The sequence below is a fragment of the Eptatretus burgeri genome, chromosome 11, assembly GCF_056783735.1.
Source record: "Eptatretus burgeri isolate ZD-2024b chromosome 11, Ebu_testis_v1, whole genome shotgun sequence".
Lineage (NCBI taxonomy): Eukaryota > Metazoa > Chordata > Myxini > Myxiniformes > Myxinidae > Eptatretus > Eptatretus burgeri.
Window position 1 is genome coordinate 71,144,031 of NC_140971.1, and position 23,331 is coordinate 71,167,361.

Genomic DNA, 23,331 nt, shown 5'->3' on the forward strand with positions numbered 1-23,331 from the left:
CGCCACACTCCAGACGAAGAAAAAGCAAAAGGCGGGCGGGCCAAGTGGGAGGAACGGGGCATAATGCAAGAAGAAGAAGAAGAAGAAGAAGAAGAAGAAGAAGAAGAGCAGTGAGTGAGTGAGGTAAAGTCTGAGGGATTTCTAGTGATGACAATGGAGGGTTTTCAGGGCTATCCCATAATGCCGTGCGCGCCGCCATGTTGGTTGTAGTCACTTCCCTGGCAACGATAGCATCAATCAGTAGCTCTGCGATCTCGCACGTTTATCTCGTTATTCTGACTTAATGCAATGGAAGGTGATTACGCTAATTATTTGGCCTTGTTTACCTTCCCTCGATTGTTTAGCTTGCCAACCAATATGGCGCCCGAACACTGCACCACGAGTACCTGAAACACCTTCTGCGGACAAGCAGAGCAGAGATATCGTACCATTCCTCAATTTAATTTCGGTCGCAATCAGAAATCCTTCATGCAGTTGACGGAACTCATTAAAATTTCAAGGAATGGAGATAAAAGTGACGAAATGAAGGAGGTCGAAGAGTGGGGAAGGGAAAAAAAAAATAAAAAGACGAATTGGAGAAAGAACACGAGTCTCCACAAGTGGGAATAACGGGAAAGATTTAATGGGGTCTGCACAGAAAGGAAGATTGGGATCGAGGACGATGGGGGAGAGGAGGAGCACAACACGAGAGAGCAAGGAAGAAGGAGTGTGTGTGTGTGTGTGTGTGTGTGTGTGTGTGTGTGTGTGTGTGTGTGTGTGTGTGTGTGTGTGTGTGTGTGTGTGTGTGTGTGTGTGTGCGTGTCGAGAGGGAGACATAAATAAAAGGAATACATCGGGTGGGGGTGGATATTAGAGACGGAGGGAAGAAGGGGTGTATGGAATAAAGAAGAAGAAGAAGAAGAAGAAGAAGAAGAAGAAGAAGAAGAAGAAGCAAGGCAGTGAAGGAGTACACAGCTCGCGCGCGCATGACTGTCCTCCGTCTGTCGTTCTTTTTGTGTCTACCTTTGTGGCACCTTCTGTCCGAACCTCATTTTAGTTTTGTCGCTCTTTGTCTATATATACCGTTCATGGGAGAGCCTCGACACGTCGCACTGGACTGTCCGAACAGCCGTTAAAGGAAGAAACGTTCAATGTTCATTGATTAGGTATCATGTAAAGATCTCTCTCTCCTCCTTCCGTTTCCTTTCTTTGTTTATTTATACTGGCTTTTTATCCACCTGTTGTTTATTTTTTTTTTTAATCCTTTTATTGCCCTTTTGTTTTTGTATTATCATGTTTGTCCAATTATTTTTTCCCCCCACATCTCTGACGGACCACTACCGGTTGTTGATTTAAGGTTTTTTTTAAACCCCACGTGACCTGCACTGCGCTTTTCTCTGTTTATTCGATTCTCCCGATACTATTTGCTTCCTTATTTTATTACATTGAGACGATATAAATGCGCTGTACAAGGCTGGGGGTAGTTGAGGTGAGGGTAACTATGGAGTGGACGTACCGATGTCACTGGGTAGAAGCATTTACTGGATGCAGATGGTACAATGTGCCTGAATGTCCCATATGTGAGACACATCTGTCTGTGATCTAATGAATGCCTTTCTGTCCTCTTTCACAGTACAACGTGGTGAAATGATCGCCGGTGTTATACGAGTAAAGGTATGAGGACATGAAGAGAAGAAAGAGATGAAGATCTTTCTGACTTTTTTTTTAAACAACAGGACGTGATGAACTAAGAGAAACAAATGAGGGTAAAAAGAGCTCTCTCCAAAAAAAAAAAAAAAAAAAAATTGCAATCGCAACCCCAAGGGGCCACTTGTTCAGGAGAGCGTTGTGAAAGGTTCAGGCGAGGACAGGCGTACAGATATAACATGGTGTGACGGTAAGAAAACGATTTCTTTAGCATTGAAAGAGCAGATCAAAATACCATTAAGACACCACGTCTTGGTAAACCTAATGGATCAAGAAGTCATGAAAAATCCACCAACAAGCCTCAGGAGTTCGGCATGTCAACCGCACTACAGCTTTGATGATGGAGTTTCACTTGCAAGTTGAAACACTAGTTTTGTGCATTAGATTACTCGATGATGGCACTGCAGTGCTTGTTCCTCGCCTGCTTTGTATCCATTGCCCGCATGGCTTTCGCTGCTCATAATTTGTTCACGTGTGAGCCGGTGCGGCTACGCATGTGCCAAGACCTGTCCTACAATATGACCTTTATGCCAAACGTTCTGGGACACTACGACCAGGAGACTGCCGCCCGTGCCATGGAGGTAAAGCTGTCATTACCGGTATCTTTTGGCTTTGGCTATGCACTTGTACATGTTTAGCCAACAAAGGTGAAACGTGATAGCACTTTGTTTTATTTGAGCGCTGCATCATCTCGCCCTTCTGAACAGTAAACTGAGATAATCATAGATTGCATTTTGCGTACAATTCAGGCACTACACAACGGGTTTTTCTATAATGGGGTTTCAGGCCATTGTAAATACAAAGCTAATATTGTGTACGATTATGACTGATTGCAAAATGCATTTGAGGTATCTATACAATGCACAAAATGTCGAGTTGTTACACCGAGTTTGCGGTGCGTCGACAGACATTGCTATCGGCCACCCGTGTTCGTCACCCAACATAACAATCAATTTTGACTTACTGAAAGTTCGTACTATAGCATTGTGGCAAATTACTTGAATTATTTAATTAGTGAAGAAAGTGTTGGAAGGTTTAAACTTGACATTGCAATTCTCCTTTCGTGTGCAGCACAAAGCTGCAGGGTGGCATCATTGGCTGAGTGCGGTTGTGCCACTGATACCACAACGCCCTTTGCGAGTTAGGGCAGAAATCTGGAGCTTTTTAAAACCGGTGATAGCTCACCAACTTCACGAAGGAATCATACATTAAGGAATCCTAGATGAGATTTTTTAAAAGTAAAAAAAAAAAGTTAGGATACAGCTAAATAATCTCCAGAGATACATAAATTAAGAGAAAAGTGAAACTCTGGGACCAATTAGTGTGTGTCGTAATTAGTAAGTTAGTAGGACAAGTACAGGTTGATGAATGTTTTTTTTCTATTACCACCTTGATAGCAATTACAATTTGATGGATTATAGTCCTTCCTTCCTTCCTTTCTCACCCTTTATATCTCACTCCAAACAAAATCAACAAAGTACTGACAACTTTAATCTGTATGATATCACTACTTTATTGTTTATATTCTTGTCAATACACTTGGTCTACCTTTCCACCAGTTTATTGATGTCAGAAAAGATGCATTGTCTGAAGCATGGCCAGGGCTGTGTGGATCTTATCAGCTGGTTGAAAATGTCTTCCGATGAAAGTGGAGAGCAGGTGGAAGTTGCGTGGACATATTTACAGAGCAAGATAGATGAAGCAAGATCTCCCACTTCCAGGATTCCAACAGCCTACAAGATTATGTTATTTAGAAGACTTGGTCACTGTTGGGTCATTTCTATACCACGTGGTAAACGTCTCGATTTGTGGTACCTTGTAAAACTTTGAAAAAAGTAGGCCATTGTGTGGCAATACCCTGACCAAATTCTAAATTCCTGCTCTTCTCTTGGCCAGGAGTGATGCCAACCAGCAATGAAATGGGTTGTGACTCACATACACTCCTTCCCCATACACCCCCACTCCAACCTCCCCCCCTCCCCCCAAGTCCTTCAAACAAACTTTATTAATTAGTACCATTGACTTAAATTATACACTATTCTACAGATGGATGCTGTGCTGTTTTTCTAATGGAATTTAAGATGCAGCAGATGATGAAAGAGTGAAATGCAAAGAAGGAAGGAATCGCATAATGGCCAAGAGGAGATTTTGCTGGGATTACCTACTACGTCAATATATTTTTGTCCATTTATAGATTTATTCCAAAACTAGTGGATATACCGTACCTGCCAAGGATGGGTGACGGGATGAAATTGCATTTGATAGGACAAAGGGCTGCAGGATAACAACAATCCCGTGACAAAACCAACAACAATCCCGTGACGATTGAACCTGAAGCTCCGCTTACCAGAATGCTATGCCTTCATCCTGCATTGTGAATGTTCTGAGAAAAGTCTACTTTCAACTAAACCGAATGGAATAAAAATTTAAGTAAATTCAGATGTGTCAGCATAATTGTATAATTCAGATGTAAGACAGCTAATTATGCTTACGAAGTTTGATGATGCACAAAGTGGCGAGAGAGGGGGAGAGAAACCCGACAGACAAACGGACACACAGTCATACTATTTATATAGATACAAATCAAATTATTGACTCAAGTCTCCCTAACGGATGACATGACTGCCGTAGATGAACTCCCAAGACGTCAAGTGGTGGCGTTCCGCATACGCGGCGACTCCGTGATGCTGTGTGGTTGTGATTGATTAATTTGGCCTTGCGGCAGTTTCAGCACGTGTGTATGGTTTTAAAGGGAATTTGGTTACGCTGGAGGGTGATTCCATGGCTGAAAATCCACAGCGAATACACTTTAAAAATAACAGATTTAATAAATAATGAGGATGGGGACAAAATGAGAAAAATAATGAATGCGATATGGAAACTCGCTGGCATGCTCAACCAGACAATAATGGGTTCCTCGCCTAAGCCTTAAATTAAACCAATCAAAGGGCGAACTTTAGGGTGGTCCATAAACGGCAAAAAAATATAAAAATTCAGACGTCTCCACAAGCCTTAAATTATTCCACTGTGATTCAATAACGCGCATAAAAAGATTTAAGTTGATCGGAGGTGATTTAGAGGTCGCTCCATATGACTACTTTTAGTTTCATGAGTTGGTTAAATTAGGGCATGGTCAGGTACGATTACAGGTACTTCTGGATGTCCGAGGTGGAAATGGAGTGCATTTTCGAACTCTATGGGGTCGGTTTACTCTAAGAAATGACTGCACCGACATTGAATTCACTACCATTTTGAAAATATGACCTAAAACAAAATTTATCATTACTGGAGTTGAGTAACTAATCCTACTCATTTCGATATTTTCTAATCTATAATTAATTTGTGGTCCGTCTTAACATTTCTTAGAGTAAATCGACCCCACTGAGTTCGAAAATGCAGTCCATTTTCACCTAGGAAGTTCAGAAGTGTACGGATTCGCATCTCACCATTAATTATGTAACATATTAATTATTAATTATTAATTATGTAACATACCAATACACAAAAACGACACAAAACAAGTTCTGATGAGGGTCTGCAATCTGATTGCTCTTTCTAGTTTCATTCCGTCATCTAGTGCTAAGCTACTTAGACAAGGAGGGCATACTTTGTCCAAACTTGCTGTCTATGAAGCAGTACAGAGCCTTGTTTATCAAGTAATAAGTTTTGTTGTGTCAAAGCATATTAATATTTTATTCACTTTTAAGTGTCCTTGTCTGTTTGATTCTTGAAGGAACAGTTCATGATTACAAACAGCCAAGTCGCGGGTTGAGAGACATAATTTTGTAACTGCATTTTTGGCAGGGTTGAATAAAATGGCTCTCATGTCTTTCAACACCATATTTCGCAGGTTGAGAGATGTTTTAACTGAAAATTTCCCATTTCCTGCAAATCGCTAATGAAAGATAAATATGGTGTTGAAAGACATGAGAGCCATTTTATTCGGTTTCGCCAGAAATGCAGTTACAACATTATGTCTCTCAACCCGCGAAGTGATGTGCAGACAAACCTTATGATTATGATGCGTCATTCTTCAGTGGTGAAATTAATAAGAGAGCTTTTGTATTTCATTGCTTTTCCTTTTTGATATCAAAAAAACAAGGATTAGGCCTTTGAGTCAGTACTTTGGACAAATTTCTACCGAAGGGTAAGGTGTTTATTTATTTACCATGAGCTCAGGCTCATGGAGGAATTTGCTTTTTCTTCTTTGCCTTGCTGATCTCTTGCTGTGCCTTCAGCTGTCATAGTGGTACTATGACACTCATCTAGTGACCGTTGAATGGTACATTTACGAAGGGATGGATTATTTTTTTTTTGAGCCATCATTATGTTGAAAACAATAATGAAGGTGTACAAAGGTAATGAATGACAATTGATGTGTTTTGATGGTTTGCAATCTTTTGATTTAAATGGCAGGAGAGCAAACCAGTATAGGCCTATTGTCCAAGTCTCTCATGCTGGTATAAATCATCTCTTATGAAATCATTCATTCCATACTCCATTCATTCATTTTATTTGACTTTTTTTAAACTTTCTTTGCACCTGCCCCATAAACTTGTGATGAACTATTGTGGAGCTCATGTAAAATATGAAAGGTTGTGATCGTCTCACCACCATCCATTGCATAAATTGTCTCACCACCATCCATCTCCCAGAGGAACCATCTGGGAGATGGGCTGCATGTCAAGTCTTTGTTTGATGCGTCACGAAGAACAAGATTATTTGAGAGAGAATGTGGCCAAATTATGGCAAAAAGGAAAGGGAGATTTGGTGCCATTTCTGCTTTTCTTTGTACAATTGGTGTCTTGTTAGCACACCTCTTTCACTATGGTTACTATGGTTAGCACACCTCTTTCACAATTATTTTTCAAGTCATTCTTTTATTCCGTTTGGTTTTCATTTCTGCTCTCACGATGTTGAGCAGTCTGTACATTCTTCATTTTAAAAAGTCTTCATGATTGTTTTGTTGTCCATGATGTGGGAGCTGGAGTTTGATGTTCTGGCTGTATAACAATCAAAATTGAATATATGCAAATTGAGCAATGGATTTCATCAACTGATAGTCAATGAGTGTGTGTTAAACATGAGCATTTAAGCATCAACATGTTGAATATTTAGGTGTTAAACGTCAGAGCAAAAGAGCTGAGTTATGAGAAGAGCTCACAATCAAAATGACAGCCAGATCTCACTATCCATGGCAGTTAACATATTCTTCTCAGCTTCAATTGATAAAATATATTGCTTAATTTTGTCGACACAGACCGACACTAGCTTTTACAAAGATTAGTATTGCAGGATTTGCAAGTGCTGAAGATGTCGGTGCTCAGACGATTTGAATTATGGTTGAGGTTCAAGCTTGTGCCTTCCTGGTTTGGTGATTGTGCCTCTTGACTGTAAGTAGGAATTCAAGAGGCTGTGCTAAAGAAGAAAACCTTGTGATTTTTCTTTATTAACTGTAGATTTAATCCACACCCTTAATGATGTGATATCCACACCCACCTAGTAGCCACAACCATATTATGTGCAAAGCCTCACACAAACAAGATACTCTCAGTCACCCCAGATATACCAACTTTTTATTTATACATAAGTCACCATAAAAACTTTAGTTGTATAAACTCATTGCACCTTTTTGTTGGAGTCCCATGGCTGGTTTCGACTTGAGCATCTCATTTGTATAACTTTTTGATGTAAATTGGTCTATTTCAGTTATAGCTTCATGTATTTTCAGTCACAAGCTTCAACACTATCAGTTGTTGTAAGGACCACAACTGATCCATTTGCCGACCCATAAGGATCCGGTCCCTCTCCACCTCCATTCCCATCTTTTTTCAGTCTCAATGGAGGCTTTAAAAACAGATCCAATTTTAAGGATATTGTCTGTGGTGAAGGTGGCATAAGGGAATCGGTGGTGAAAAATAGTGTGAAGGGAGGGTGGGTTATGGAGTGAGATTGTCAGATAAAGAGCAGGGGGCAGAGGGCAATTATTGCCAAGCAACTGCTTAGTGCAGGGACTGACAGGCTTTTGTTTGCTTTTGGTGTATTGTGGAGAGAATCAGGGAACGTAGGGTATGTGAGTGAGAGTGAGAGAAACATGGGCAAATAATTTGTATAAATATGCATTTTCTTGAAGGGAAATTAAACAAGGACAATAAACCCACCAGAAAAAAAAAACTCGATGATAAATGAAAGATAGCTGAAACTGATGGAAAAAGCTTGTAATTTTAAAGATGGTAATGCTAATTTGGGAATAGAAATTATTTCTGAAAGTCTCACAAACCCATCTTTCTCTCACAGTCCTACTCTCTGTCCACAAGAAATTATTTAATCGCTCCTTGTTATCCTTCCATTCAAATTGGAGTTGTCTCACCTTTGGCAGGACTTGTGCACTTGACTTGCTCTCTATCTACAGCATCTTTTCATACTCTGTGCTCTCTGTCTGCAAGCCCTCCTTTCTAGATATACTCAAAGCAGATTCTGATGAAATAGTAATGTCTACTTGCATCCAAAATTTGTGTCATTCATAATTTATGAAGAGACCAGCTAAGTGTCTTCGTGACACGATTTTAATCTAATTGTTCAGGCTCGCACCAATATATTACAGACATTATCTTAAAATTTGCGGTCTTAATGTTTGCACCCAATTGTTTATGGGATGCAAATAATTGGGGAAATTATTCTGCACAGGGGCCACATCAGAGACTAAAGTCAGAATGATTACCCGATTTGCTTATATGCTCTCTTGAATTAGTAATGGTCTTTTGTGTATGGTCCTGGAAGCAAAATCACTGATTCAGGCTTCATTATAGACACATTTGCCTGGTGTCTGTTATTTGAGAGGGTGTGGGGAGGTGGAGGGGGGGGGTAAGAAAGGGTCAGGTGTTTATTTGAAACCAGTCAGTCACATAACGAGATAAAGTCTTGGTAACATGTATGACACGGTATGTGTGCATCCCTGCAACACGCACAGACTCCAGAATGAGTATTTCACAATATGAAGTGTCGAGTTAGAAATTTTAATGTGGTTGTCTTGCTCTTTCCACTTTTTTTAGTGCATCTGAAGATTGAATATCCCAAAACATTCTTTCCATTTATTGTTTGTTTATTCAGGCTTTCCATCCCCTGGTGAACCTGGACTGCCATGCAGATCTGCGTCTGTTCCTATGCGCCACATTCACTCCACCATGCCATGGTGTGGCTGTAGTGGCACGACCATGCCGCGCAGTGTGCTATCGTGCTCGCCATGCCTGCAGCCACCTTGCAGAAATATTCGGTGTCACCTGGCCTGGGGATATGGACTGCCAGGAGTAAGTGTCATTTAGGTCTGGAGCTCATTATACAATTATATTTGGTCATATACATATAAGCATGAGGGTAATATTTAGGATTCACATTAAAAATATGTTCAGGGCCACAACCATGGAGTTATTTTAATATCAAGGTGAGACTATGGCTTTATTAAGATTTTATTAGTTGAATTTATTGCAAATATCAAGGTCTGGATTAGGACAACTGCCTTTTTGAATCACATTGAGGAAGAGTGTTAATTTAGAGTTGGGTTAGTTAACCTGAATGACAGGAATGGGGCTTGATTAAAAAGAAAAGCAAGATAAGCGAACAATATCTTTCAAAACAGATTTTTGAAAACTTAGATCACAGTGCCCCTTTGAGGCTATGATGATGGTATGAAAGTTGTAATTCATGTGGTCCAAAGCTAGTAGTTTGTTTAAGTATAGCTGAAAGTTCATGCTCCTATGATTATGGTGCAACACTTCAATCGAGGAAATGAAATAATTAAATTCAAATGGTAAAAAAGAAAAACATGGATTATTATCAGCATCTTATTTAAATTTCTTCTTTCTCTCTCTCTAGCTTTGCAGATTGTGATGGAGTATACGAGACATCAGAACAGATCTCAGGCCACAAGCCAGAGTTGAAATCCTCAAATGGACAGGCTGTTGAGAGCCAATCAGCACCTCGAGATCTAGGCTTTTGGTGCCCACGTGAGCTACGCATGGTCCAGGGCTTAGGGTACCGCTTCCTGGGCGCAGTCGACTGCTCCCCACCCTGCCGTCCACACATGTTCTTCTCTCGTGCAGAGCTCACACTTTCTCGCTATTTTATCGGTGCCATGGCAGTCGTATGTCTGAGCGCCACGCTATTTGCTGTGCTCACCTTTCTTATCGATGTGCGCCGATTTCGTTACCCAGAGCGTCCTATCGTCTTCTACTCACTTTGCTATCTGGCCGTGGCTCTTGCTTACCTAGTGGGGGCCCTTATTGGACCTGATGCAGCTGCTTGCAATATGCCAGGTCACGAGCATGGTACTTTGGCCACTATCACACAGGTATGGACTTAGCTGAGCGCCAGGATCAGCATTTAGGCTATTGTGAGAAATAGTTCTTTGTGAAGGTAATGGTTACTCTTTCTACATGTATGGTTTGAGACTCATGGAAGAGCTGATGACAGAGGATGTAATTAATATACTCACAATAGGTATGATTGTCACAGGACAGATGATGGTCACCGACAGATAGGGACGATGGCTACAGGAAAAACAGACCAAGAAGATTGCATTGTTGCAGGCGTATGGAGAAGTTGTGGCTTGAGGGCAGACAGAAAAGTTAAGACAATCCTTGAAACAGTGGAGTTATGAGAGTGGAATAAAGTACCCACAAGGCTATGTTTCTAAAAGCAATATTTAGGATGGAAACCCATCCTCATACTTTGGTCTTACGAGAAACTGGATTTGATCAAACCATCCTCGCTTTTCCCTGAGTCTCGCTCCTTAAAAGGAGGGGGGGGAGAGTCTTTCGTAAGTATCAGAGGCATTTCCTTCAACTCCTTTACATTTGTCGTTCCTATCCATGTTTGGATGATAAATTTTTAATCAGTGCAAGTTAAGTTGAATTTTGGCCGAAGAAACAAAATGTTGAGGCATATTAGCTTTGAGGTTGTTTGTTGTGTTATGACATAAGGGTATTATAATTAAGTTTCATTGCCATTTTTACTGGGAGGCCGGTTTCCCGACGTCTGGTTACCAGTTTATGACATGAGTACCGTAAAATTCGGACTATTAGCCGCAACTTTTTCCCTCGACTTCGACCTTTGCGGCTAAAATAACGATGCGGCTTGTTTATGGATTTTTCCGATGTTGTGGATTTTCCCGATGACTCGTTCAGGCCAAATCAAGTTGTCGTCAGTCTCCAGTTGGTTCACGAAAAAAAATAAGTGACCACTACATTCGTTTTTGTTGTGTGTCTGTCTGTCTGTCCCGAGCATAGCTCCGTGGGTTTTGATCCGATCCTGATAAAATTTTGGTGGGAGGTTTATATCATGATCTAGTTGTGTTTTCCTGAGAATGCGCGTGGTGCGCCCATTATGGGCGGAGCCACGCCCAAAAAAATGTTTTTAGGGGGTAGCCGATTTCAATTTGCATCTTCTCCTTGGGGGTTTGTCGAATCTGACAGGGGTTTCGGTATTTGGTTAGCCCAATGGCACCTGCATAGCCCCACGGAGCTCGATTTTTCATTTTCGTGTCAAGGTCACAAGGTCACGAACTCAGAAAATTGTGAATTTTGACGTAAAAAATTATCTTCTCCGAGGGGTTTGTCAAATCTGGCTGGGGTTTCGGTATTTGGTTAGCCCAGTGGCACCTGCATAGTCCCGCGGAGCTCGATTTTTCATTTTCGTCACAAGGTCACAAACTTAGAAAATTTCGAATTTTGACATAAAAATCATACGACCGCACAAACTTTGACAGCTTGGATGACAATATTTTTTGATGCATAATCTTGGTCATTCCCCACCTAAAGTCTTGAAACCATTTTGCTCTATCTCGAACACCTTGCCCGTGGCGCCCCCTTCAAGTTTGTTTTGATGCTGATTTCATAAAAGTATGGATAATCCGAGGAGTGAAAAATGCCATATAGCCTATAATTATGACGTTATATTGTTCTTGGAATGTTCCAGAGGAAGTTTTGCACCAAAGGTCATAATCCTTGACCTTTGACCTTTAAAGTTCACAAAGGTCAAATTTTCAAAGTTGTGGGAATCGAACCGGGTTTTTGACCTTCTTCTGCAAACTAACTCCAATAAGCTATAGCACGTATCCTGTTTCCTTATTTTAATGTCCACAACATTGCTTTGTGACCTTTAAAGGTTATGCAAAGGTCAAATTTTGAAAGTTGTTGAACGAAACCGGGTTTGACATTTTGCAGCTAATAAACTGTCACTCGTACCACATCATGTTGATCATTTTTATAACTTGGTCAAACATTATCACATTGTCTCATCCTTGACTTCTGAAACAATCTACATCGTCAAATACCGCTCGTGAACCATCGTCGTCTTCAGACTTGTGTATGTTTAGATTCACATTAGGTTTCAAAACTGTTTTTGACTCTTCGTGAATTCAAAACTCACTGTAAAAGTCCTCTTCCTGCAGAAAGTCAATCAATTTTCCTGACTCATCGTAGAGAGGTTATTCTTCTTACTTGGATTGACGTCGTTATTTATCTATATGGTATTTATATTTACGTTTATTACCTTGCATTGTTAACCGAAACTTTAAAAACGTAGAATGAGCGAGGTAAACCACAGTTGAGCTAGAAAAAGTTCAATCCAAACTCCAAGTGTCTTCCCTGATCGCCGTGGCTGTTTGTGTGTTTCCCTGCTTTCTTCAGTGATGAGTTTGCGACCTCGGAATATATTTAGAGAGATATTGATTTGGTAAGAGTACGGTATGAAGAAACAAGAGGTCCACACGAGGAATTCAAAACTCACAGAGGGGCAAACTTTCTCGCTGCAAAAAGTCAACAAAGGCTTTCAGAGGTAGGAAATGCCGATGGCCCGAACTGGAAGACGAACTTGAAGACTGGGTGAACACACAGAGTGGATAGTCGGGGTGTTTCTACTGTTCAGATTAGACTCAAAGCAAGATCGATCACTTTTTGTGGCTAATTTTCGGACGTTTTTGCGCTTCGTTTTTTTTTGTGCAACATTTGCGGCTTATAAACCAGTGCGGCTTGTGTGTTTAAATTACAGATTTTTTTTTAAATTTAGGGGATGCGGCTTGTATAACGATGCGCTCAATGGTCCGAATTTTACGGTATGTTGGTGGACTTGTCTTCAATGAGGAGTACACCAGCACTTAACAAGGGCACCACGTGAAGGTTGTCATCTTAAATCGGTGTATTTATAAGTTTCATTTTTCTCCCTTGAATCTTATTTGTTGATCTAGACGAGCTTTGTTGCTATTTGGAGTTGTAAAATATTATCACCTTGTCTCAAGGTAATTTCCAGCTGCAAACTGATCCATGTTCTTGAAAATAAAAACTTTAATTTTTTCCAATTATAAAATGTATGAGGTCAGTTGGTGAGAAAAAAAGCAGGACCATGCAGGGTAAATGTTATTAGATTTTTAACACGATTAGAAACATCTGCTCCCTTTGGGAGCATATTAGCAGGTCATCACCACCCTTCCCCCCCACTCATTTGTACCCATGACCTGACCCTGGGGACTCCCAACACGTATGCAAAATTTGGTTGAGATGGAACCAGCCCTGTTTTTTTTTTCTTCCTTTTTTTCCAACGACTTTTATATGTATATGCACGTGCACACACATGCCTTATTTAAGTTAATATAGTAGGATGTAGACTGCCCATAACCGATTGTAACTTATCGTCTCTCCACTCCACCTCACCAATTGCCAATTTGTACTCTTCATCGTGAGAAATAATGCTATGTATGCTTTGCTCTTTTAACACTGTAATGAGAGTGGGTGGTGCATCTGGTGGAGGGGGAGGGGTGGGAATGTGTGTGTGTGGGATGAACTCTAACATGTGCACAGCATGTTGACATCACAGTGTTGTATTAGCACTCATGAGTTTTGAGTTTGTAAAATCTTTTAGCTCACTTCACAATTTTCAGGTCAATGAAAAATGAGGAACTTGATTATTGATTTTAACTACTATTCATTCATTTTTAAAAAAAAGTTATTTTCTTTGCAGAAATCTATTAAAGGCCCCGCACTTATGAATAAATCGATACTATACTATACTCGAGAGAACACAGTGACAAAGTGAAAATATGGGTGTGAGATGAAATTGATTATTGTCAATCTCCATATTCCCTTCAATCTCCACACACCTCAGGGTTCCCACAGGCGACCTTGCACCCTTCTCTTTGCACTGCTGTACTTTTTCACACTGGCTGGTGCAGCATGGTGGGTTGTTCTCACCATTACGTGGTTCCTTGCTGCTGGGCTCAAATGGGGTTCTGAAGCCATTGGGGCACGTGCCCCACTTTTCCATGGTGCCGCATGGGGACTGCCCGGTGCACAGACGGCCCTGTTGCTGGCACTCGGTGCTCCAGAGGGTGATCCACTTAGTGGAGTTTGCTTCGTGGGTATCCAAGATGCTTCGGCCCTGCGTTGGTACCTGCTCGCACCACTGGGTGCCTGCGTTGCCACAGGCCTTGGACTTTTGGCTGCAGGCTTCGTATCGGTGAACCGTGTACGCCTGGTTATTCAACATGATGCCCGGAACCAGGAGAAGCTTGTCAAGTTCATGATCCGTGTCGGAGTCTTCAGCGCCTTGTACTTGCTACCTCTTGGCGCACTGCTGGGCTGTTACCTGTATGAGCAGGCATTTCGTGAAGCCTGGGAGCGTGGCTGGCTTCTCACACATTGCCGACACTTCCACATACCATGCCCTCCAGCTGTAAGCTGCTTATTACACTTTATACTCACTCTCAATCTTCATTTGCCTTTCTCTTCCTTTGTCTGCTTATCATTAATTGGAATTCTGGACATAAAGAAATATGCAGAAACCCCATAATTATAGAAATCTGGACAAAACAAAGAAAAATAAGCCTCTTATTTTTCATCCAATAATTCACATGATTAATTAGGGGCAGCCCATTTATTACTCATGCACGAGGGGAAAGCAGGATCAAAGGTTGGGGCACATTTGCATATACAGTGTAATAAAAAGACAGCCCATTATTTTCAGGCAATGATCAGCAATGTGTATTGAAGAAAGAAAAATCAGGCACATGTGTACCAGAGGTGGTAAAGATATTTAACAGGTTTTACTCTTCTGTTGCTTTGTGTATCATTCAAGTTTTGAAATTAAAGTTAAATTCCCATTATTAAAATTATGTGGGAGAACATTCAAAGGTTGTAGGTAAACAGGAAAACCATTATCTTGTCTTACAGTGGTACAGTCATGATCATTTAATCTGAGTTGTCATCCTGAACTCTACTTATTCAAAAGTTAATGGATTGTCCTCAAATTATTTATGCAAAATGATGCATTCCCATGGCCTAAACCTGGCACCATTGTGGCCATGTTGCGAAAGACACTGCACAACCACAAAGGCAGTTCCTCACCACACTGACGACTTGGTGAATTGACTTTGTCACCATTGTGCAGGTAGAATGGGCTGGACAGCCAGATATTACGATCGTGCTGCTCAAGTACCTGATGACACTGCTGGTGGGAATTCCTTCTGTATTCTGGGTGGGAAGCCGCAAGACGTGTTCTGAGTGGGCAAGTTTTCTTCACCGCGGCAAGCGGAAGTAAGTCCTACATTGCCAAAGACTGAAAAATCCTTTGGCAGCGTTTTAGGGCAATTTTTTTTTGTCATCTCATGTTCATGACTTGTACATATATCACATGCAGAGCAGGGCAAGAACATTGGACACTGTACTTTTAAGTAAATTCCAAAGACATGGGTAGACTGAGCAAACCATAAATCCACAAAACATTCAGCCCTTTGCAACTCAATTTCAAAAGTATCAGAGTCTTCTTATTACAAACAGGTACATTCCAGTCCACCTTGTACACACCTTTGACCTCCAGTTCTTGTTCGACCATAATGGAGCTGAAAGAATTGAGCATAATTTTTTTTAATTTGATCTTTCCTCAATGGCACAATATACTTTGGTAATTTTTTTTGTTCATCATCAAAAAATAATTCTGCACTTAACTCGTTGTCTGTTTAAATTCTGCATTTCATGTTGAAAAGAGAACGTTCGTTAAAAAGGGAATGGCCATAAAAAAGGCGTCATTTGTAAGAACGAGATTGGTTTGAAGTCACTGAAATTGGGATCCGACAGTGTAGCATTTCATGTGGAACACCTTCAACTTGATGAACCTCATAAAAGGACATGAAACTCCATATAGCCTCAAATCTACTATCTTTCACTTTCTTTTATTCCCCTCTTTATCCTGTCGCCCACATTTCAGCTTGGCATTTGGCTCGCAGGCTGCACTGGATGACACAGGTCGTCTTTCTGCTTCAGTGGGAGGCCGGATCCCTGCCCGAGCTACACCAACACCATCGCGTGGCACAGCAACACGTGCATCTCGTGGTACTTCCACCCAAGGCTCAAGCGCAGCTCTTGAGGTGCGCAGCCGCACCGGGAGCTATGGTGGCAGTTTACACCGCCAGCACGATGGCAGGTAAGTCAGGAGGCATGTTCAATTAATGATGTAATGTAATGCAGTATTCAGTTTAATTTGCAGTGCCTTCAGAAAGTATTCACACCCCTTGGCTTTTGTCACATTTTGTTGTGTTACAGCCTGAATTAAAAACAGATTAAATAAAAAATATTTTCACTGATCCACGCAAAATACCCCATTAATGACAAAGTGAAAAAATTTAGAAATTTTTCCAAATTTATTGAAAAAGAAATACAGAAATATTTAACTTACATAAGCATTCAGCCCCCTGAATCAATACTCTGTAGAAGTGCCTTTGGCAGCTATTTCAGCTTCGAGTCTTCTTGGCAATGTCTATCAGCTTTGTACATCTGGTTTTGGGGATTTTCTCCCATTCTTCCTTGCAGATTTGCGCAAGTTGTGTCAAGTTGGATGGGGAGTGTCGGTGAACAGCAATCTTCAAATCTTTTCACAGATTCTCAATGGGATGCAAGTCTGGGCTTGGCTAGGCCACTCAAGGACTTTCATGTTCTTGCTCTGAAGCCATTCCAGTGTTGCTTTGGCTGTATTCTTGGGGTCATTGTCCTGTTGGAATGTAAATCTTTGCTGCAGTCTTGGGCCTTTTTCACTATGAAGCAGGTTCTCCTCAAGGATTTGCCTGTATTTGGCTCCATTAATTGTTCCCTCTATCCATAAAAAGTCTCCCAAGCCCTGCCACTGAAAAGCATCCTCATAGCATGATGCTAAGCCTGGTGTTGGCTTTGTGGTTTGAGTGGCTGGCTTGGGATCTTAGGGTCCTGAATTTGAGCCCCGTTGGCCACAGAATTAACACCAGGTAGGGTTAACTCAGCCTGTCATCCTTCTGACGTTGGCGAAATGAGTACCAGTGTACTGCTAGAGTGGTACAGCATCAATGGTATAGTCACACCCCAACAAAATGATAGCTACGTGGCAGCCAAGCTGCCATATGCAAGAAGCAGCATGATGCCCCCAACACTGCTTCATGGTAGGGATGGTGTTATATGGGTGATGAGCTGTGCTTGGTTTCTGCCAGACATAGCACTTTGCATTCAGGCCAAATAATTCAATTTCCATCTCAGACCACAAAATCTTTTTCCTCATGCTCAGTCTTTCACGTGCCTTTTTGTAAACTCCAGGCATGCTGTCATGTGCCTTTTTTCAGGAGTGGCTTCAGTCTGGTCACTCTCCAAAAAAGCCTAGATTTGTGAAGTGCCGCAGAGACTGTCCTTCCAGCAGGTTCTCCCATCTCAGCCAAGGAACTCTGTAGTTCTGTCAGAGTGGTCATTGGGGTCTTTCTTGGTCACCTCCCTGACCAAGGTCCTTCTTTCCCAGTTTAGTTTGGTTTGATGGCCAGCTTGAGGAAAAGTCTGAAGTTCCATATTCCTTCCATTTCCTAAGGATGGAGCTCACTGAACTCTTGGCAGCATTCAACACTCCAGAAATTGTTTTACACCCTTCCCCAGATCAATGCCTCCTCACAATTCAATCTCGGAGTTCTACAGACAGTTTCTTAGACTTCATGGTGGGGTTTCTGCTCTGACATGAACTGCCAACTGTGGGATCTTGTATAGAAAGGTGTGTTTCTTTCTAAATCATGTCCCATCAATTGAATTGGCCACAGGTGGACGCTAATCAAGTTGTCAAGACATCTGAAGGATAATCAAAAGAAATTGGATGCACCTGAGCTCAATTTGGAGTGTCATAGCAAAGGGGTTGAATACTTATTGACTCAAGACATTTCAGCTTCTCATTTTTAATTAATTTGTCAAAAACTTCATATATATATATATATATATTATATATATATATATATATATATATATATATATATATATATATATATATATGTATATATTGTTACGGCTTGGGCACGAATTCGTAACAATATGTATATTCCACTGACATTACAGGGTATTATGTGTAGATCAATGACAAATCATTTACAATTCAGGCTGCAACACATCAAAATGTGAAAAGTCAAGGGTGAATACTGTCTGAAGGCACTGTATGGAATCTAATAATGCCATTGTAATCTAAATAGAGTACAATATGCTTTACTTGCAGACGCACTCCAGGTGGTTCCTACTTGCTGGATGACTGTCTTGTCTACTGTAGCCTGCCCCGTGCCTCAGGCCACACAGGTTGGTCGCCTGCTGCCAACCAAGCACAAGAGCGTCCTGTCCCCAATTCTTTATCTGGGAGTTTGATGGCAGTGTATGCCGACCCATGCAACCAGGCATCTCCAGCTGAGAGACCAACCACTCGGGCACGTGGTGAAGTCGGAGTACATTCTCGACAGGGAAGCACAGCACGTCTCAACTCTTGTGCCACACATTGCCTGGCAAATAATTCACAGAGAGGTAGCATGGAGCAACTGGAACACTCATCTAAGCTTGGCAGCTTGAGTGGGCTTCACTCTGGATGTCAGCATGGAAGCACAGAACGCCTGAACTTTGGATCGCAGCATGGCAGTATGGTGCGGCTACATACAGGATCCAGGCAGGGCAGCATCACACGTTTGAATGCGCAGTTGAGACAAAGAAGTGCAGAACACCTCAACTCTGCATCTAGGGATGGCAGTAGACTGCGGCTGGTCAGTGCACCTCAACAAGGAAATGCAGAGCAATTGGACAGAGCAATTTGCAGCAAAGTTGTCATCCAGAAACTTGAGACTAGCTCGCAGCAGGATAATTCAGCACTCAGAGAGAGAGTCTTACAACAGAGTAGCACTGAACAGTTAGACTGCATATCAAGGCACAGCAGCGTAACACGGCTTGTCCCTATGTCTCGGTATGGGAGTACTGGCCGTCTCGATGTCAGGTCTCGGCAGGGAAGCACGAAGCGACTTGACACTGGCTCAAGGCAGGGAAGCTTAGCTCGGCTGGACACTGGATCAAGACAGGGCAGCATGGCACAGCTGGACGTCAGATCAAGGCAGGGAAGTATGAGAGACATGTTAGAAGGAAATGGTTCACTTAGTCATGGTAATAGCTGGAACAGAGTGCTGGATGAGGAACGGTAGGTTTAGCCGTTGCATTATTTTACATCAGCGCCATGGAATGCTTTGTCATCATTCATTGCTTACACCTCACCCTCCATACTGATCAGCACTAACTTAAAAAAGGGGAGGGGAAGCAAGCAATCTTCAGCCATTTTTTTCTTTCCTACCAGAAAGTATCTGACCTTTCTTTAGCACCCTAACCACGCACAGCATGATGTCAGTGGTGTGCCACACAATGACATCACACCGGCGCTTCATGTATTATGGTGGTGTGGAGGAGGAAGCTTAAGTGTTGCTCTGAAAACAAAGTTGGGTTGGAGAGTACAAATATTTGGGAAAGTGAATAGTGAACATTACATGCATATCATTGATTATTTCTCATGACAATTCCAGTGTTCATTGCTTGCGTAAACTTGCTGTTTGGTACAGAAGCAGTTGATTAGCTCCCAGGCTAAAAAAAACATAAGAAATGAAAAAGAAACTTGATTAAAGTGTGTATTTTCACACCATGGGGCCGGATGCCTGATCAGGATTTTCAAAAGTGTAACGACTTTAAATAGACATGGATAAACTGAAGGCGTGAACAAAAGCGCTTATCTGGATCATATGATGAGCCTGAAAAAGGGCCTTTCACACTCTGGGCTTTAAGGTTTGAAATTTACAATGGGATGCACACGTCAATTTTTTAAAACATTTAGGGTGGCAGATATCTGATAAACAAATACAAAGCACAATGTTTATGGTTGAAATTTGAACGGATATTGCAATGTGCTACCTCTGTACAACAAAGCACATCCAGTAGGTGGTGAAGATGAGTGATCAGTTATAGAGATTGTGGGTTTGGCTTTAGAGGATGAATAGGTGATATACCTTCAGAGGCCACACAGATTGTGCTGGACATTTTTAACTATGACTGATTATGCTAATATACTCCAGAAGTATTACTGTTTGGGGATGTCATCGTATTAATATTAAAGCTACGCTATTTCGCCTCTGGCACAACGACTCAGAGTGTGGTCAAATTGAACCAGGTGAATGTTGCTTATAATGGACCCTGGATGGCAAAAAACCCCACACATGAGTCCTTTGCTAACAGGGTACCTCTTCTGTGAAGCACAAACGCACGATCAGGCTTTACTACATACGTGTTGCTGATGTATTTAAACCTTTAGTGTTCTGTAGTCTCGATGGACTTGATGCACGTTTGGGACTAATTGGTCTGATTGTTCGGGGGGGGGGGGCCCCCCCGAGGGATTTCATACTTATTTTTGGATGCGATGAATCATGAGTACGATCCTGTACATGAACAATACACTGATTGACATTGCCCATGGCAGGTTGGAATTCATAAATATGCTCCAAAACAACCAATCAAATATGCACAGAAGGTTACATGCCCACATGGAAAATAAATAAATAAAAACACGCCACGTTTTTCCGACAAACAGTGGGGTTGTCGATAATCACAATGAAATGATGATCTTCGAGTTGATGCATGGTGGATAAGCCATGTATAAGAGGATCGTTGGGACCTTTAATCCATCATGACACCCAAATATGGAATTTAAGCGTTTCCTTTGAAGTGTTGCACCAAATCAGTGGGATACAAAAAGGGTTGGGATTTTGATGGCTGAGCTTCACCTCAAGGGCCCCCTGCGTTGCCATTCATGATTTTGTTGGAAGAGGCTTGGTAAAATTTATCGTACTTTTTGGAAAAGCCGTTTGTCTTCAAAGCATTTGCGGCTGACATTGTTGGGTGTTTGGTGGAGCTAGGCATGGATCTCCAATCTTTGAACTTGGAAAGCCTTTGTAAGGGTTCGGTATTACCTTGCCAATTCTCCCCGATAGTCTTGTGGGTAAGATTCTGCATATCTTTTCTTTATTGAAAGTCCACTAGGGAAGGGAATTAACTCTGGGGTATCAAGGTTAAAATGGTGCGAATACTGGAAAATGTAAGGAAGAATGGGTTAGTGACTAAGGAACTCATTTCGAAGTGTAATGAGACTTGTCACAGTTGGAAAAGGAGGCTGGAGAAACAGAAGGAAATGGAGGGGAAAAAAACAAAAAACAACACACACACACACACACACACACACTTTTCTGCCTGCAGATAATTATCTAATCTGCTTTTAGATTCACACACTGTCCCATATTCCTCATAGGCTCTTCCATATATGATATATGATTGACCCTTTGATTAAAGATCCCAGTCTCATTTATGTTGTTGGTTTTTTTTCCCTTCCCCAAGTCTGTAGCTTCTATCCTGTCAACTTCTTCCATCTCAAAATAGATCTGACTTCTTGTTAGCTTTGCCTTCATTATTCTAAACGTGTATCATATCCCCACATGAGAGGCGGATAAATAGACGTAACTGTACCAAGTATCATTTCAATATAGAGTCGATTTGTAGATTGTAATGGTATTGTAGGAGTTTATAAGATGGTGATGATTTTTGGAAGATGAATAATGGTGATTGGTTGTCTTTGTAGTGATATAGAACAAACTACCACTTCCATTTCTCTGTTGAAATTGCTGCTTTAAATTCATGGTACTGGAGGACTGATGTCTTTCACAGATCAATCAGTCAATCAGGGTGTGTGTGTGTGTGTGTGTGGTTGAAGTGATGAGGGCTACACAAACATGGTGGAATTTGGCAACCACCCCCACCCCAAGAATGCTCCATATGTCACTTACATTTATCTACTCCAAACTTTTTCACTTCTTTAACCACATTCTCCATATTCTCCTTCATTAATTTCTCCTCTCATCCTTCCTGCTTGACCTTCTCAATATTCATTTAATTACACTGGTTTTGCCATGAGGCCCACAAGACTAACCCCTGCTCTAGCAGGGAAGTGTGTGTGTGCGTGTGTGCGTGTGTGCGTGTGTGCGTGTGTGCGTTACACTGGTTTTGCCCCACCACATGCATATAATAAGCAATCTCTATCTCTCTCTCATCATAATAATAAGATAACTAGTATCCCTTCTTGTGGGATAAGCCAGGGAAAGTTTTGAGGCCAACTATTTTACAAAAATGCTAACCAGGCTTGATGTTCCAATGAAGACAGCCGGAATTTGCAATTTGTTCATAATGCCAGCGATAACTCACCCACTTTTCACGAGAAACCGTAGGGTCTTTAACTTCCACCAATGACCAGTGCTGGCAGACTGGTCGTCCGGCTTAAGGTCCATCCGATGGACGCAACATACATTGATGTATCACCCTGCATGCGAAACACCAGGGTGGCAGTTTATAGTTGGGTCGAGAATATAACTCGGACTAAACAAAGGTGAGTGCACAAACCTGTAAGCTTTCCTGCCAGCCCCAACATTTTAATACTTCAGTAAACTGGTGATGCTTCAAAATGCAAGCCAAAAAGGTGTCTATCCTTGTTCCGCCATCACATTCCACACACACTGACACGTAGTCTTGTAGGCTTTCAGATAGATTGCTCTTCGATTTTTCATGCACACTTTCTCACCAAGAGAGGTTTGAGTGAGCTGGACCATTAAGATGTTCCATACACGTTTGGGGGATTTGGAAGTTCAGTTAATCCAAAAGTAAAATAGAAAAGTCAACTATTGGGGTAGAAAATGATGGAAAGATGAATGTTTTTGTTTCATTGCATTATAGTATTTTCTGGGAGGGGAGGGAATAAGGGGCCATTTATATATTGTGTATGTTCAAGGAGGGGTGATAGAAAAGAGAAAAAAAAATGGTGGGGGGGGGAGAGCGAGAATACATTATATCTAAGGGGACACGAGAGAAAAGTAAAGCTACGTATGGAGCAAACAAGGAGAGGGATTGGGAAGAACAAATTTTCGCTGTTTTGCTTACATCAAAAGTAGATGCGTGCCATCTATTTGTTGACCACATTTTTTTTTTTTTTGTCGCTCGAAATTCATTTAGCAAAGACAACAGGTGACAATTCATACAATTTTAAAACATTATTTGTGGTAAAGCCAAATGAGATTTTTTTTTTTTTTTAAGTTCAGTAATTTCAGGTGTCTGACGGTAGATCCCTTGGTTTGTCATTTGCCCTTTCTGGTGTGCTGTGCATTACATGTTCATGTACCGTGTATGGGTATTTGCTGTTTTAGCTTACAATGCAATATCTGCAATACTTGTCTGTAGTGGCACCACGTGATAATAAATCTGTCTTTTCCACCATGCA

General features: G+C 41.4%; 1 protein-coding gene across 2 annotated transcripts; it reads left to right on the forward strand.

Moving 5' to 3' along the window:
• Window positions 1–14: 14 nt before the first annotated feature.
• On the forward strand, window positions 15–23,331 carry LOC147017338 (frizzled-3-like). Of its 2 annotated transcripts, none has more exons than XM_085846906.1 (8): window positions 15–123; window positions 1,613–2,267; window positions 8,797–8,993; window positions 9,559–10,033; window positions 13,843–14,409; window positions 15,124–15,269; window positions 15,940–16,155; window positions 18,220–23,331. In XM_085846906.1, exons 2-8 carry the CDS (start codon window positions 2,079–2,081, stop codon window positions 19,175–19,177), a joined length of 2,748 nt encoding a protein of 915 aa, XP_085703032.1. In that variant the 5' UTR covers window positions 15–123; window positions 1,613–2,078; the 3' UTR covers window positions 19,178–23,331. The 2 variants fall into 2 exon arrangements, with proteins under 2 accessions (XP_085703032.1, XP_085703031.1); XM_085846905.1 differs by lacking the exon at window positions 15–123 and adding an exon at window positions 866–1,145.

Bases quoted from the DNA above. Each gene is read 5' to 3' on its own strand.
- LOC147017338 (XM_085846906.1), top strand. From the start codon at position 2,079: ATGATGGCACTGCAGTGCTTGTTCCTCGCCTGCTTTGTATCCATTGCC. The intron at 8,994-9,558 runs GTAAGTGTCATT...CTCTCTCTCTAG, and splicing joins GGGGATATGGACTGCCAGGA to CTTTGCAGATTGTGATGGAG. The intron at 15,270-15,939 runs GTAAGTCCTACA...CCCACATTTCAG, and splicing joins CTTCACCGCGGCAAGCGGAA to CTTGGCATTTGGCTCGCAGG.